We start from the raw sequence: 16,188 nt of genomic DNA on the forward strand, positions 1-16,188 counted from the left end.
ACTAACAAAAACATTTGCACTTTATCGGCTTTGCTGCATCTGAATGACAAACGTAATTTGTATGCACTTAAAGGTGGGATAGGGTAATGTTGGAGAAACCAGCTCGAGTGCGCTAGAATTTGAAAATACACAGCTGGAAAAAATCTGCCACTTCCTTACAGAGCCCGTCCTCCAACACACACAAGCGCGCACATGACCAATGCGGGCACGAGATAAGTTTGTGCCCAGATGGAAGGCTGACAGGCAGGTAGGCCATCCAGTTATTTTAGTCGGGCGCCGGGCCGACTAAAATGATTGGTCGTGCTTTTTACAGCGCCACGGCTTCCAGAGATGACATTTTAATGGATTTTTGTCAAAGCACTTAAGATATTCATTGCTATCGGGATGTTAAGAGCATTCCATGGAATATAACAAAAAGTGTATCTCGAGCCGGTTTCTCAAACTTACTTACCCCACCTTTAAGTAGAAAAGAGGACGTACATGAGCTTTCAACATAATGTTTCCAGCCTTTTATCATTTAGTTATCAGCTATATGTATAATAAATTATGCAGAGAGAGACCAAAATCTGCCTAGACCTGTGTACATACATAGTGGTGCTGCTACAGCCAGATCCCTCATTTGCAATTATGTGTTTGCAATTATCCTGAATTTGCCTCTACTTAGCGAGATGGACCTAAACAAAGCATCCCCATGGACATAACATTTCAGCATTAGTGTGGAATAAAAAACGGTATCACTTTAATTATTATGTGCATCTGTGCATTAGTTGTTGTCTATGATTGCTATGTAATGGCACTTGTCTATGTTAGGTGTTTACTTTTGGCCACGTTTTTAGCTCTAAGCTAAGACTTTTCTTAATGTTCTCAGCTGTGTTACTCACTAAGGCTTGTGCGTATACAGTTTGATATCATTGTCACTTTTCTTGTGCTGTAATTTTTCATAAATATATTATATATATTGTCTCCTGCTAACTGCAAGGCTTGGGGTTTTATATTATTTATCTAGATTTTCTTAGGGATAGCACATTCTAATATATTTAATTGTAGTTTATTTACATGTCAGGATCAGTCTAATTCTCTAAATACTAATTCTCCAAAAGTGCTTTTTCTTTCTTCCCAGGTGTACGTCCTTTTCCCTGCCCTCACTGTGACAAGATCTTCCGCACATCAGGCCACAGGAAAACACACATTGCGTCTCACTTCAAAAGTTTACAGCAAAAGAAGCACAAGTTTCCTCGCAAAGCCAACAAAGCCAAAGTGTCCAAGAGTAACCTACCTCTGCCCGACATCCCCCTGCAGGAACCCATCCTCATCACTGACTTTGGTAAAAAATGTTATGTTAACGATTGTGAACAAACTCGCCTTCTAAATTGTTCTTGAGATGAAGTGAAACCCATTTTGATCAGTTAACTACATTTCTTTTTTCAAATGGAACACATGTTTCTTGTTCACATTTTGCTTAACAGGCCTCATCCCATCCCAAAACCCCCGCTTGGCCTTTCAACAATACCTTGAGGTGGTGGGCAGTGACCGGCCATACAAGTGCCAGTTCTGTAATAAGGCCTACAAGAAATCAAGCCATCTGAAACAGCATACCAGGTAAAGCTCCTTGAATAACATTGTCCAATACAGAATTTATAATACAAGTATTTTTTCTAATTCATGTACTGATAGTTTTTACAGTTCAAATGTATTCTGTATATAATATTGAATGATTGCTGTATAAAGATGGCATTTCTTTACTTTTAATAATTTGTGTCCCACTTGAAACTACTTATGTTCTCCGTTATGTTATCCTTTTATCATCCCAGGTCTCATACAGGAGAAAGGCCCTACAAGTGTCTGCAGTGCAGTCGGGGTTTTGCCTCCTCGGGAGTCCTCAAGGCTCACATCAGGACCCACTCTGGTTTAAAGGCGTACAAGTGCCTGATGTGCGACACCACATTCACCACCAGCGGCAGCCTGCGACGTCACATGACCACCCACAGTGACCTGCGACCCTACATGTGCCCATACTGCCAGAAGACCTTCAAGTCATCTCCCAACTGCAGGAAGCACATGAAGACACACAGGTTTGGGCTTTCTCCGCACAGTTTTTTATTGCTGTCTGTTCTTGTATACTTTTTTCCCCCATAGATCTAGGAGCAGTCCTTGACAAGGAAGTCCACGTACAACATAATAACACCTCAATAAATTCAACTTATGTTCTGCCGAACCAGGTATGAATTGGCCCAGCAGCTGCAGCCCCAGTCATCAGATGACCACTTAGGAGGGGGCACGGTGGACCATGAAATGCAGGTGGAAATAGAGGGAGACTCCCTCCATCAACCACCTGCTACCTCAGAAGAGCAGCAAAGTATGCTGGGACTGGACCAGACAGAGGTCGTGAATGGAAGTCAAGAAGTGACCTTGGAGGTCCCCCTGACTGACCAGACCCTTGTACAAGGAGAAGGTACGCAGACACCGGGCCAAAGGGCTGGCCAGGAGTGGCACATCCCTGTCTGTATGGACTAACTGTTACCTTGCCTTTTGGAAAACCAAAACGAGTACATAGATGTGCAGAATGACTGTTAAGGGACGCAAAACAACTACAAAGCGATGAAAATGTCAGTTGATTAGGTGCAAAAAACTACTAGGTAGTAATGTAGAAGATGCTAATGACCATAAAGAGATACGAGGCATCTCATGTGGCCCTAACATTGACCTTTTTCAAGAATTCACAATTATTTCTTAAAGGTGGGGTATATAATTTATTTCAGAAACACTTTTTGTTATATTCCATGGAATGCTCTTAACATCCCGATAGCAATGAATATATTAAATGCTTTGACAATAAATACATTAAAAAAATGCATCTGTGGAAGCCGTAGTACTGTAAAAAGCACGACCAATCATTTGAGCCGGCCCGGCTAAAATAACTGGATGGCCTACCTGCCTGTCAGCCTTCCATCTGTGCACAAACTTATCTCGTGCCCTCATTGGTCATGTGCGCGTTCGTGTGTGTTGGAGGAGGGGCTCTGTAAGGAAGGGACAGATTTTTTCCGGTTGTGTATTTTCAAATTCTAGCGCACTCAAGCTGGTTTCTCCAAAAGTACACACCCATCCTTTAGGCTCAGAGGTGCACTTTTAGTACCGTAGTTACTTTCATAACGCAGCACATACGCGCTTCATTTTCCATGGTTTCTCTTATATCACGTCTCTGAAAATAGTCTTCATTGTCCTTCAAAACCACGTTTGATTTCAGAAAACACCATGGTTTTTATACTAATGGTTTTGTTGCCTGTTCGGAATTGGTTCCTCTCAAATGAAATCAGTTTTAAAATGCATGTCTTGTGGTCAGGTCAGTACTCCTGACCTCAGATATCTCTTTTTAATGGTTTTTAAATAATAGCGTAGACTGCAATTTACACTCCATACAAATGTTCAAAAGAGGAGAGTGGTTGGTATTTTTCCATATTGTTCACAAAAGCAGCACCTATGGCATTATCTAGATCTGAATTAAGCCTTCACTTTATAATAAATAATGTTTATTATGTTTTAAATACCGAAGGAGTGGCAGACCAGGATGGTGGTTCCCCTTTTCAAAAAGGGGGATCAGAGGGTGTGTGCCAATTATAGAGGCATCACACTACTCAGCCTCCCCGGGAAAGTTTACTCTAAGGTACTCGAAAGGAGGGTCAGGCCGATTGTCGAACCTCAGATTGAGGAGGAACAATGCGGATTCCGTCCTGGTCGTGGAACGACGGATCAGCTTTTTACTCTCGCAAGGATCCTGGAGGGGGCCTGGGAGTACGCTTATCCAGTCTACATGTGTTTTGTAGACTTGCAGAAGGCGTATGACCGGGTTCCCAGGGAGTCACTGTGGGAGGTTCTGAGGGAGTATGGGGTGAGGGGGTCTCTACTCAGGGCCATCCAATCTCTGTACTCCTAAAGCGAGAGCTGTGTCCGGGTCCTCGGCAGTAAGACGGACCCATTTCCGGTGAGGGTTGGCCTCCGCCAGGGCTGCGCTTTGTCACCAATCCTGTTTGTAATATACATGGATCAGATTTCGAGGCGTAGTCGTGGGGAGGGGGTCTGCAGTTCGGTGGACTAAGGATTGCACCACTGCTTTTTGCAGATGATGTGGTTCTAATGGCTTCATCGGTCTGCGACCTTCAGCACTCACTGGATCGGTTTGCAACCGAGTGTGAAGCGGCTGGGATGAGGATCAGCACCTCCAAATCTGAGGCCATGGTTCTCAGCAGGAAACCGATGGACTGTCCACTCCAAGTAGGGAATGAGTCCTTACCCCAAGTGAAGGAGTTCAAGTATCTCGGGGTCTTGTTCTCGAGTGAGGGAACAATGGAGCGTGAGATGGGTCGGAGAATCGGAGCAGCGGGAGCGGTACTGCAGTCGCTTTACCGCACCGTTGTGACGAAAAGGGAGCTGAGCCAGAAGGCAAAGCTCTCTGTCTACCGCGCCATTTTCGTTCCTACCCTCACCTATGGTCATGAAGGATGGGTCATGACCGAAAGAACGAGATTGCGGGTACAAGCAGCCGAGATGGGTTTTCTCCGCAGGGTGGCTGGTGTCTCCCTTAGGGATAAGGTGAGAAGTTCGGTCATTCGGGAGGGACTCGGAGTTGAACCGCTCCTCCTTCGCGTCGAAAGGAGCCAGTTGAAGGTGTTCGGGCACCTAGTTAGGATGCCACCTGGGCGCCTCCCTAGGGAGGTGTTCCAGGCACGTCCAGCTGGGAAGAGACCAAAGGGTAGACCTAGGACCAGGTGGAGGGATTATATCTCTTCACTGGCCTGGGAGCGCCTTGGGATCCCCCAGTCAGAGCTGGTTGATGTGGCCAGGGAAAGGAAAGGTTGGGGCTCTCTGCTGGAACTGCTACCTCCGCGACCCGACCACGGATAAGCGGGAGAAGATGGATGGATGGATGGATGGATGGATGGATGTTTTAAATAATGGACCCCTTTTTACTTTGCAGTTGCCATGATAATGCATGATGGATTATGTAGTTAATATAAGCGATTATGTACATGCAAGACATTGTTTTTATGGATAATGACCCGTGGAATTAAATTGGGTAAACACCACCAAGGTTCAGAAAAATAAGAGAATTATGACCAGAATAATTTAATTGATAGAGTTAAGATGCCATTCCTATCCATCTTAAACCTTGCGAGTTTAAGACTAACCTGCATCTTTTTCTTCTTCTGTTGACAGACTCGTATGTGACCACCCAACATGCTTTGCCTCAAAACATCAGCCAGTTTGAGACACCAACACTTCCTCAGCCTTCCTTTGACCAGCAAGCTCTAACACAAGGTACAAACTGACATCTCACTTATTTCACTCATGCATGCTTTTCCCTCCAGAGATTACATTTGTAATCTGTGATGTCTGTATTGCATGAAAAATAATCAATCAAATATGCGTTTATGTAGGAAAATGAAGTAAAAAACGAGGTTACTTGTGCAACCCCTGTTTTCATGGTAGCATGAGTGAGATGTCTACATTGAAACAAATGCCATTAAGGAGAACTGTGCATACTGTCATATCTCATTGTGTAAAACAAAGGTTTCTCATAGGAAAGCGACTAGACAATGAGTTGTAGAAGGTCCCTTTTCGTTCCAGTAATTTCCCCTTAGTTTTTTTTCCATTAAAAGTGAATTGTGCAATGTGCGAAGTTGGCCTCAACAAACGACCTTAGTAAGAACCCTTTTAGTTGAGATTATAATTAGAAAGACATCAAAAATGATTGATGAATTACATTTACTGTCAGTTTCACTCAAAAATCAAAGGAGAAAATTACTATACAGTTAATGTTGTAAAAGAGTTAGATTCTAATAGCCATTTTTTGTACTCCAGTGCAATGACAATTAAATATATATAATATATAATCTAATCTAATCTGAGATAAACAGGAGATATAGAGGCACTTTCCCTGATGTTTTATGTTCTTTCTTCCCTTTCCATTGTGTAACTCTAAATCCAGTGTAGGGCTCTCAAATATATGGTTACTACTTTCACTCAAATAACTAACTCACAGAGTTCCCATCATGCCAACTGACTGTTTTGGCAGCCTGGATTCTGTGGATGAGAGCAGTGGGCATCATCGCACTCTGACAGCAAACATCTGTCTGGCAGATCTAGCCTTCCTGCTCTCTCCTGGGACTCAACAACCTTGTTATCTGTCCAGAGCAGACTGGGTATTTCATCACTCTCATATTGCCTGCAGTGCTACCAAATGTTCAAGGGCACAAAGCACATGTGCCTGGGCAGGAGGGCTCTTGAGCTGCTAATCCATGTTTAACCCCCGGTTTACCACTGCCTTGTATCAAGCATTAGTATGTAGTTTTTAGGTATGGAAGCCTTTAGGAGACATTATTAAAATGTACATTTACACTTGAAAATCAACATTTTGTTCCACAGTACCATCATCATTTCTTAAAATGAATGTGTTAGTTGAGTTATAAATAAAATGCAATAATCCTATTAGCATTTTTAAATACTTATATTGGCATTCTATGATAATAACGAAATGTACATTAAAAAAACTGTTTAACTCTTAATGTTGAGTCAGTACAGGGTTCAACATTATAATGTTGAATCAATTTGAATATTAAAATGCAGTGTAATTAATGCAGCTTTTTTTTTCCATTTTTGCATAGAAAGAAATTGTCACGATTTGAAATGCAGTTTTCAAGATTCAGTCCAAGATTGCATTTTAAAATGCAATCTCATAAAGCAGTTTCAATTTAATTTAGTATGGTCATAAAAGGCCCATGTGAAAAGGAAAATGTATCCACTTTAACAATGCATACCTATGTTGAAGATTATACTTTTGTGGAGTTACCTTTAATTTTGAAGTCTACATTATCATTTCAAGAAAGTCCCCTATGGCCTTCCATAGTTTGTGGCCTAATTGGTTATATCAACCCCTTGGGTTTCATGTGCATAGTGTCTAGTATTCACATATGTGGAATTGCAAAGTTTAAAAGCTAAACACTTTTGAATTATTATTTGCCATTTGCCATTTTATTCTTCAATAAATTCTTCTTTGAGATGTGATGAATAGCGGAAGATACTGATTTCTCGTTGTCTTCTCCCCTCAGGCTTCACCATCACTGAATCTAGCTACAGTCAGGCCCAGTTCTCCAGCGTCCAGCAGCTGCAGGACTCCAGCACCCTGGAGTCCCAGGCCCTGTCCTCCAGCTATCACCCCCCCAACCTGCTCCACGTTTCCAGTGCTGAAGTGGTGAGTCCTGGGACTATACCCAATAAGCCCTTACACTCACCTGGACTTAGAAAGCTGATTAGTAGCTGAGCAGTACACAACTATTGATAAAGACATGTTGGACTTTTTTGTTTGTATGCATGCTTCATTAGGACAAGAAGATTGATACCACTCTCATATATGTGGGTTAAGTACACTACTGGAGATAGCGATTAATTAGCCTAGCTTAGCATACAAACTTGCAACTGGGGAAAAGTGCATCCGGCTCTCTCAAATTATTAAAAATACGCCTTAATAATGAAATACCCCCTGAAATGGTTTAATTGTTTCTCAATGTAATGTGCATTCATATTCTGGTTCACCTAGCTAAAACTGACCAAAACCAATAATGCCTCCTAAATATATTTAATTCTGCGATAAGGTGATTTTGTTGATTTATCTTGTGAAATCTAGACGAATGGACTTCTTCAACAGAGCACTCAGGATGAGCTTCAGCTGAGCACTGAAACACAGGACTACCAGGATGACAGCGAGGACAACAGCAAGAGAGCCTACAGGTTTACTTCTGACTTACTTCTTGCTAAAACCTCTTCACATTTCTATTCCCAACCTTTTGTAAAAGCAACCGTAAGGAGAAAAATATCAAAAGAGATTCCTCTGCCATCTATGCCCACCTTCATTTCTCAACAGAACTGTTATCTTATTTGCTTACAGATTATTTTAGAATAGATATACATTACATTATTAAACTGTGATCCTTAGGTCTTAAGCCAGTGATGTAATTGCTTTCACTACGCATATGCATGATGTCTGCTTGCGTCTGATCGGAGCGTTGGTTTTTACATCCTCAGAAATGAACACTAAAGATAATCACACATAATCTGTAGTGCATTATGTTGACGTGACAGGATCAGGGGTCAGTAGGCACATCATCAACGAAAACAATGGGGGACATTTTGGAAGAAATGCTAAATGCTACTGCTAATGCTAATCAAAAAAGCTGTTGACAGTATGTTAAATAACATTTGATAATTTGACATAAAGGACATAAAATGTAAGCAACGTTTGGGGGAAATGGAATGTGGGCAGCGCCGATAGTGTGTTTTCCCCACCAGTCACAGGATGAGGTACCTTACTTAGCTAGGCATTTTATTTTTTTATCAATCTCCAGTTCACTGAGACACATTTTTCGCAAAATAATACTTTATGTTTATTGTTTAAATCATGCAAAACTGGAAGTTATGCAAGGTACAAGTTTTCTGGTGTCATTCAGTGGAATCCTCCAGTAAGACATGTTCATCCGTATCTATGTGGACATTTCCGCTTAGGATGCCAGCTTTTATGTGAACCCGTGGTGAAAAAAGCAAGCATATGTCCAGCATTTACTGCGCCATTGAAGAACACTCTGTGACTTTGCGGAATCTGCTTCTGCTCTGTTCTTGCCTGATGCATTCTGGTTGTACTGAAAAGAGAATCTCTGCCTATTCTGATCGTGTTTACGCTTCCCTCAGAGTCCCCTGATTCTCACAGATCCTAAAACATGCTGTCTTTTCTACGTGATGCAACCATGCCATGCAAAAGTAAAGCGCTTGCCATTCAGGCCCAAAGAGTTCAATTATGTCTCCAAACCAGAACATATTTTTCAACATGCTCTCAGACTACTTTGAGAGCAGTTAAACTCCAGGTTACTCAGGAGAGGCACTCATTCCACCAATTAAGCCTGATTGCACTGCAATTGTATTTTGTCCGACAGGTCCCAAATCTGGACATAGAATTTGCTTGTCTGTTCTTTTATTTTTGTATCTTTGTCACGACCAAACAATCCTTTTTGCTAGTTGGTTGTCATTTTCTAGTCATATTCCCCATTGATATCAAAACTGCAGAATTTCTGCACATCTTTCGTCGGAGATGTAAACCCACCTGTTTCCACTGCACCCTGGCCATTCCAATATTTAATAAAAGTTTGGCTTATTTGAAGGTACTTGCAGTATTCTTGCTGTTATGTATCTTCATGGTTAATTGCGCTTATTGTGAGTTGCTTTGGGTAGAAGCACCGTCTAATGTAAAGTTATATTATAGCTCAAATACCTGAGAATTACTCTGTGATCATTGGTCACAGCCGCTACAATCTAGCAGCTCTTGGTATTGACAAATATAAAGATCAAATATTTATTGAAATGTGTTGCTGCACAGGTCACCTTTAGCTCTTAAGAGATGGGTGATGTCATTTGTGTACTTCATTATTACTAAGTACTTTTACTGTACTTACAGTAAACAGAATTCTAGGGTATCATGAGTATCGAGCTGTTTTATACTATATTTGAGTTTGTTTATTTGAACACCTTGTTTCTCTTGTGAATTAAGAACACTTGTGTAAGGTCATGATTTAACAATAAATAGGTTATATACAGTATAAAATACCACGTACTGTCCGCCCTCCCATGCCACCCTGGTATGACCTCTTGCCCCCCCCTTTGCAACCCCATGTAAAATGTTCTAGAACCGCCACTGCACAGGGATACACTGGGTTTGCCAAGGTATCAGGTCGAAGCTACTCAAAACTTTTGTCAAAAGTAGAAACCAATTTGGCTTAAAAAATAGCCTTTAGTCCTCTGTATCATCCATCATATCCACATTTTCCTTTGCATTCAGGATTTGTCTCTTTAATAAGAAGGGAACTTTGAGACAAAGCGCATAAAGAATTTAAATCATTCTCCCAGGCTGTTTTTCTCTGTGACATCAGCTTAAAGCTGCATTCACCAAATGTCTCATCTGACTCTACAGACTACTTAGCTGCTCTGGTCTCTCTGTTTATCATTACATTTGTTTCAATAATGGGCCTTTCTTTTGCTCTTGTCAGGTGCAATTGGTGTAATAGGGGCTTCAAAAAGTCAAGCCACCTGAAGCAACACGTGCGCTCCCACACCGGGGAGAAACCCTACAGATGTAATCTCTGTGGACGAGCCTTTGTATCAGCCGGAGTGCTAAAGTCCCACCTCAACACGCACACAGGTAAGCTTAGCAACGACCTCCTAAATTAATTAGCTTTTAAAAACCCAAAGCCTTTGTAGGCCATTGCCCCCTTTAAATATGTCTATTCCATTGCATTCAATTAATTTTTTCATCAAATTATTAAGATGCCAGGGGTACATTGTGATTTTTTTTCATTACCTTATCTCCCAAAACCTGGTCATGCATTGTATTCACACCACGATTACAAATTACTAAATAAGATTTTTTAAAACAAAGGGGGATAAATACCCCTGGTGCCATGGGAACAAAATAGGCTTATGAGTAAAATGATTTATGAAGTAGCTCAATTTCTTAACCCTCAAATCACATATAAATGAATACGAAATGAAATTGATTTCTCTTTTCTACATTGCACCCAACTTACACTGTTATCCTACCCATGTTACACCATTATGAAACCCTTATAACAACCTTCTTTTACCCATGTAAGACCCATATCACACACACATAACACCTATGTAATTACATTGTTGTTACATCCGTATTACATCCGTATTTTTTCTTTTTACACCTACCAGTGTTATTAGACTCATATTACAGCGTATTTACATTGTTAATTACACCCATTTACCACATGGACACAGCCTGTCAAATGACTGTATCCCCACGATACTAAAACCATCCTGAGTCCGGGATGAGAACAAATTACAACATGTCATTTATGTAATTCAAAGCGGGAATAGGTGTTTTAGGGACTTGGAGCAAGACCAACAAATTAATTGGCAGTATCACAAAAATATATGGAAAGTTTTAGTAATACCTTATTCTTTAGTGAAATCGTATAAAATGTTTCAAATGCAACGTCCTGAAACCCCTGCCTCTCCTCTTTCGCTGACAGGAGTGAAGCCCTTTAAGTGTAATGTCTGTGACGCCTCATTCACCACCAACGGCAGCCTGAACCGCCACATGATCATCCACATCAAGTCTTTCAAATGCTCCGTGTGTGACGACAACTTCAGGACCAGCCTGCTGTGTAAAAAGCATATGAAGAAGGAGCACGCTGTGGAGGATCAGAGTAAGGAGGCCGAGACAACTTTAAACATTTCATTACATGACACTTTTTCCTACAGTGGGTCATTGAAAACTTACATCCCATTACTTTAATATTCTAAAAAGATGACATTTAGGGGGAAATGCTAAAATGCTAACCGATCGATTGTTGTATTTCAAATATTTGAAAGAAGCTGTTTTGTACATCACTGTCTAGAAAGTTTACATTTCCCTTTGCCGAATTCTCTCAGTTATGCGTCTGGATGGAGAAGACATTGAGGAAGAGGAGGAGGAGGAAGAAGAAGAAGAGGATGAGGACGGGGAGCTGAAGTTAAAGAGGAAGGGTTTAGAAATCATCACATTCACTGAGGAGCAGACGGCCGAGCTGGCGAAAGATCCCGGCGAGGAGGCCTCGGTGTCGGAGCGGATCCTTGCCCAGTCGGCTGCGGAGAGGGATCGCATCAGTGAGATCAAAGACAAGGCTGTGGAGCTGGAGACAGAACCAAAGTTTGCCAACTGCTGCAATTTCTGCCCCAAGAGCTTCAAGAAGCCCAGTGACCTCGTTAGGTAAATATCACTCCTGTTTATTGGTCTTTAGGAGAAACATGTCCGACTCTCACGTTCTCATCATGAAGCAAAAATGAAATGGAATGAAAGCGCTACGTATTTTAAAACCATTGCTTTAAATTGGGTCTTTTTTATCTTAGCTGTTCTGTAAAAGTTTAAGATACCCTTCATTTTTTTCAATTCTTTGTTATTATTGTTGGTTGTTTTTACTTAACAATTATCCTTTTTTGGTTGCTCCAAGTAATGGTACCATAACAGCAAGAATATAAATACAATAAGAATGCAGTCTCATGGTCACTCTCTCAGGGTCAGGGGTTGGCAACCATTCTCTCGAAGCTGATCGACCGACATCAATTAACACCTATTTTCATCCAAATATGTAATATAATGCAGGGGTTCCCAACCCCCGGTCAGCGGACCGGTACCGCGAAATAGCTGTGAGTTTATCGTAATATTTAATATATATATAAATATATAAAAATAATTTATGATAATATATTGATTTTTTTCCGCACCTATACTAGTCATATTATTTAATCCAGTAGCCTAGTTAATCTTCCACCAGAAAACCGTTGAAAATGGCTTTTATGATGTTCCGAGGGATTCGGCGGCTCAGCCTGGTCTCAGCCTCTTGTGCGCACGAGAAAGTTACCGGTGCGCCAAGTACGAAGAGGAGCGCACAGGAGACAACCGTTTAATTGCAGACTGTTATGTTTATGTGGGGGAATGGCATTGCATACATCATTTGAGATATATTTCACACTCTGACTTCATTTTAAGGACATGTCGGCCAGGGGTGTAGAGCTATTTGTTTAAGCACCGGATTGGCAAAACAGGAGAGTAAACCAGTCTGCCTTGATCTATGAATTCATGTCCGGGACTCTCACGGTATCTGCTGCCCACAGCTGTTTTATAGAAGGAAAACCTCCTTCACTTCATGAAATGGCTGCAGCATCAGGAGGCAGCAGGACGTATACTCCACCTCTGAGAAGTGCAGCACCAGCGGCTAAAGATGTGCCTTTTTACGCACCGCCTTCGCTGTGTTTACCTTCATCAGAACAGCGAGTGACTGCAGGCTGCTACGTGTTAACCACACACACCTCTACACACATCTCTACACACATCTCTACACACATCGAACTGCCCGATTACTCCCCCTTTTATTAGTTTTACGAAGGAGATGTCCTGTCACCTCACCAAGGCGCATGGTGTGTGTGTGTGTGTGTGTGTGTGTGTGTGTGTGTGTGTGTGTGTGTGTGTGTGTGTGTGTGTGTGTGTGTGTGTGTGTGTGTGTGTGTGTGTGTGTGTGTGTGTGTGTGTGTGTGTGTGTGTGTGTGTGTGTGTGTGTGTGTGTGTGTGTGTGTGTGTGTGTGTGTGTGTGTGTGTGTGTGTGTGTGTGTGTGTGTGTGTGTGTGTGTGTGTGTGTGCGTGTGTGCGCGTGTGTGTGTGTTACAGGCTCGACTTTGCATAAGGGGTATTGGGTGTGGGTAGGGTGTTTGTGAATTTGGATGGTGGTGGTGTTAGTTGGGGGGGGGTTTTGCTCCTAAATGCTCCTAACCCCCCCCTCCACCCACACACATTCGTCACTTCTGTAAAGTAACACATAGATGGAGCTAATTACAAAGTGGGTTTGAGCACTTGGGGCAATACAAACAACAGCTGTCTGTGGCATAAGTAGCAAACACACAGTTGTGTACACACACACCTTAGATATAATTTGGAAGATCAAGATAAGTGGAGGGTAGCTCAAGACGTCTGTGTGTGTTTTGTGCGCTGCAAAACTAGTATTTGTTAAGTTTCACAATTGCAGATGAATATGCACCAACTTTGAGGGGAAAGTGTTTTTTTTTACCACAAAGCTGGTAAAAGCTGTATGTGAAGTACCGGCACAAGGCTCTGTCACCCTGACAACCACATTTGCATTTGTACTAACTGTCCATTTCATCGCGCCCAATGATGAATGTACAATATATCGATGTAGTGCTAAATGCTGTCGGAGTGCACCGGAACGAACGACACTATCAGAATATCTTCTGAAAACAAATGCCATTGTCACACACACACACACACACACACACACACACACACACACACACACACACACACACACACACACACACACACACACACACACACACACACACACACACACACACACACACACACACACACACACACACACACACACACACACACACACACACACACACCCTGGCGACCGGACATCTCCTAATGCGCCTTCTCCTCGTTTTCCCAGCATTCACTGGATTATCCGTAAATCATACAAACAAAACCAAAACGTTGATTTATCTGTTTTCCCGCTTTGGTTTAAATACTGAATAACGTCGTTTTTCTGGTTTTCCGTTTTTCCGAAAAAAACAAAAAACGACCCCGGTTCTTTTTTAAACGTTGTTAATATGTTTTGGATGCATATTGTTCTAGTATTTGTTCAGGCTGTTACATACAATTAGCCTCTCTTGCTACCTGCTGGTGGTGAGTAAATATTAAAATCAGTTAAAATTGACAACCGGTCCGCGATTTTTTTTTTATGGATCTGCCGGTCCTTGGCACAATAAAGGTTGGGAACCCCTGATATAATGTATATTTCATTGATGACATTATTTGGAATAGTTTTCTTGTCCCACAAATTAATTTATTAAACTACATTTCATTTTTGTCTTATTTTATTCCACCTATAATAGTCCTTCTCGCTGTACATGATACTATAAAACTACTCAGATGTCATTTATGTCAATCTAGCTTTTCCCCCACACCCTTAGGCTATACTTTTAACATTAATGTAGCCGTATAAATAACATATAAACCTCCTTGATCAAAGGTCAGTATGTTTTTCCAAATTCCCCAATCAATTTGCACGTGCAATTATTTGTCAGACTTCTTGATTAAAGTGTGAAATGACAGACATCAGAAACACAATATATGTTTAAAATCTCTAGAAGCTGGCCCATGTTTTTGAAAGTGATTTTTGACTGTTGTTTTGATAAAACAAGTGAGGCACATTTATTATTTAAGTTTTCATATTTGGAGTCACCGTGCATTTGCAATCTTTTGCAAGCTGGTGTTACAACGGCACTGGGCACCAAAGGCATGAGATGGAAGAGTGCTCTTGGGCAGAAAACCGTGTCAATACTTGATTGTGCTGTCTTTTTTCACACTAAATCTCTCATGTGTCCTCTTTCAAATGTACCTATGTTGATCTGCTTCAATTTCTAGGCATATTCGGATCCATACGGGAGAAAGACCTTACAAGTGTGATGAATGTGGGAAGAGTTTTACAGTGAAATCTACCCTGGACTGCCATGTGAAGACACATACAGGTTCATGTTTGATCACTATATTTGGTTGCTTATTGATGTTGAGGTCAAAATTGTTAAGGGCGATTCTACTGTTAGTAGGGTATTTGGATGAGTGTCTTTTAAACAAGGTTCTGGCAAAATTATTTCCCAAAACTAGGATAACAACTTTATTGGAACTTTGTTATGAATAATTGAAGAATAGTCTACTGTATCCACTGTTGTTTTGAACAACTGACTTTTATTATTAATTAGTTTTTTAGCTGTAGGAAGAGAGGAAGAAGAAAACGTTTTCAAAAACTCCCTGACCTGATTGCAGACTCTTTAGGCGCTTTCCTTGAAATTTCAAAGCTGTTTCATATTTTAGAACGGTTATATCACTGCCTTCTTACAAAATCCAAAATTCACAGAGAATAGAAGAACCCACAAAGTAACTTTCACTTTTTTTACTTTATCTTTGCAGGTCAGAAACTATTCAGCTGTCACATGTGCAACACCTCCTTCTCTACAAAGGGCAGCTTGAAGGTGCATATGCGCCTCCACACAGGCTCCAAGCCCTTCAAATGTCCCTTCTGTGAACTACGATTCAGAACTTCAGGCCACCGCAAAACCCACATCCAGTGCCATTTCCGTCCAAGCCTAGAAAGTCGCAGATCCAAGCGGTCTGCCTTGTCCTCTGGTCATGGTCAAGACCCAGGGACTGGGCAGGCTCTGGGGCAGGGCCTGAGCCAGCAGTCAGCGGCTTTAGATGCTCTTCAACCTGTGGGTCTGCTGCAAACTGGCAACTCTGACCCCAACATGTACCTCCCTGCTAGCCAAGTCCTGACAGGGCAGTTTGACCAGAATCTACTGCAACAGGGACTGGTGGGACAGGCCATTTTACCTGCCTCTATGTCAGGTAAGCCCTTTGAAAGGATCGCACAGAACAATACAACACAATACAACAAAATTAAAGAAGCTATTTTCAAAAAAATCGTATAATAGACATCAGTATTTGTTAAGTAGACTGCAGTCATTCTGTTATTTGCAGGATGGCAATCTTTGGGCTCGGAAACAGTG

The 16,188-nt window shown here is 41.5% G+C and overlaps 1 protein-coding gene across 1 annotated transcript in view; it reads left to right on the top strand.

Annotated features, from left to right (window-relative positions):
* znf236 (zinc finger protein 236) overlaps positions 1 to 16,188 on the top strand; it is a 55,210-nt gene that overhangs the window by 23,747 nt on the left and 15,275 nt on the right. The window contains exons 11-22 of the mRNA XM_079692759.1: positions 1,088 to 1,324; positions 1,467 to 1,599; positions 1,812 to 2,072; positions 2,220 to 2,452; positions 5,212 to 5,313; positions 7,104 to 7,246; positions 7,679 to 7,782; positions 10,086 to 10,237; positions 11,097 to 11,273; positions 11,500 to 11,815; positions 15,050 to 15,153; positions 15,593 to 16,027. Coding sequence (XP_079548885.1) covers positions 1,088 to 1,324; positions 1,467 to 1,599; positions 1,812 to 2,072; positions 2,220 to 2,452; positions 5,212 to 5,313; positions 7,104 to 7,246; positions 7,679 to 7,782; positions 10,086 to 10,237; positions 11,097 to 11,273; positions 11,500 to 11,815; positions 15,050 to 15,153; positions 15,593 to 16,027 — 2,397 coding nt within the window. The remainder of the gene's footprint in view (positions 1 to 1,087; positions 1,325 to 1,466; positions 1,600 to 1,811; positions 2,073 to 2,219; positions 2,453 to 5,211; positions 5,314 to 7,103; positions 7,247 to 7,678; positions 7,783 to 10,085; positions 10,238 to 11,096; positions 11,274 to 11,499; positions 11,816 to 15,049; positions 15,154 to 15,592; positions 16,028 to 16,188) is intronic.

Source organism: Notothenia rossii (assembly GCF_949606895.1).
Source record: "Notothenia rossii genome assembly, chromosome: 7".
NCBI classification, from domain to species: domain Eukaryota; kingdom Metazoa; phylum Chordata; class Actinopteri; order Perciformes; family Nototheniidae; genus Notothenia; species Notothenia rossii.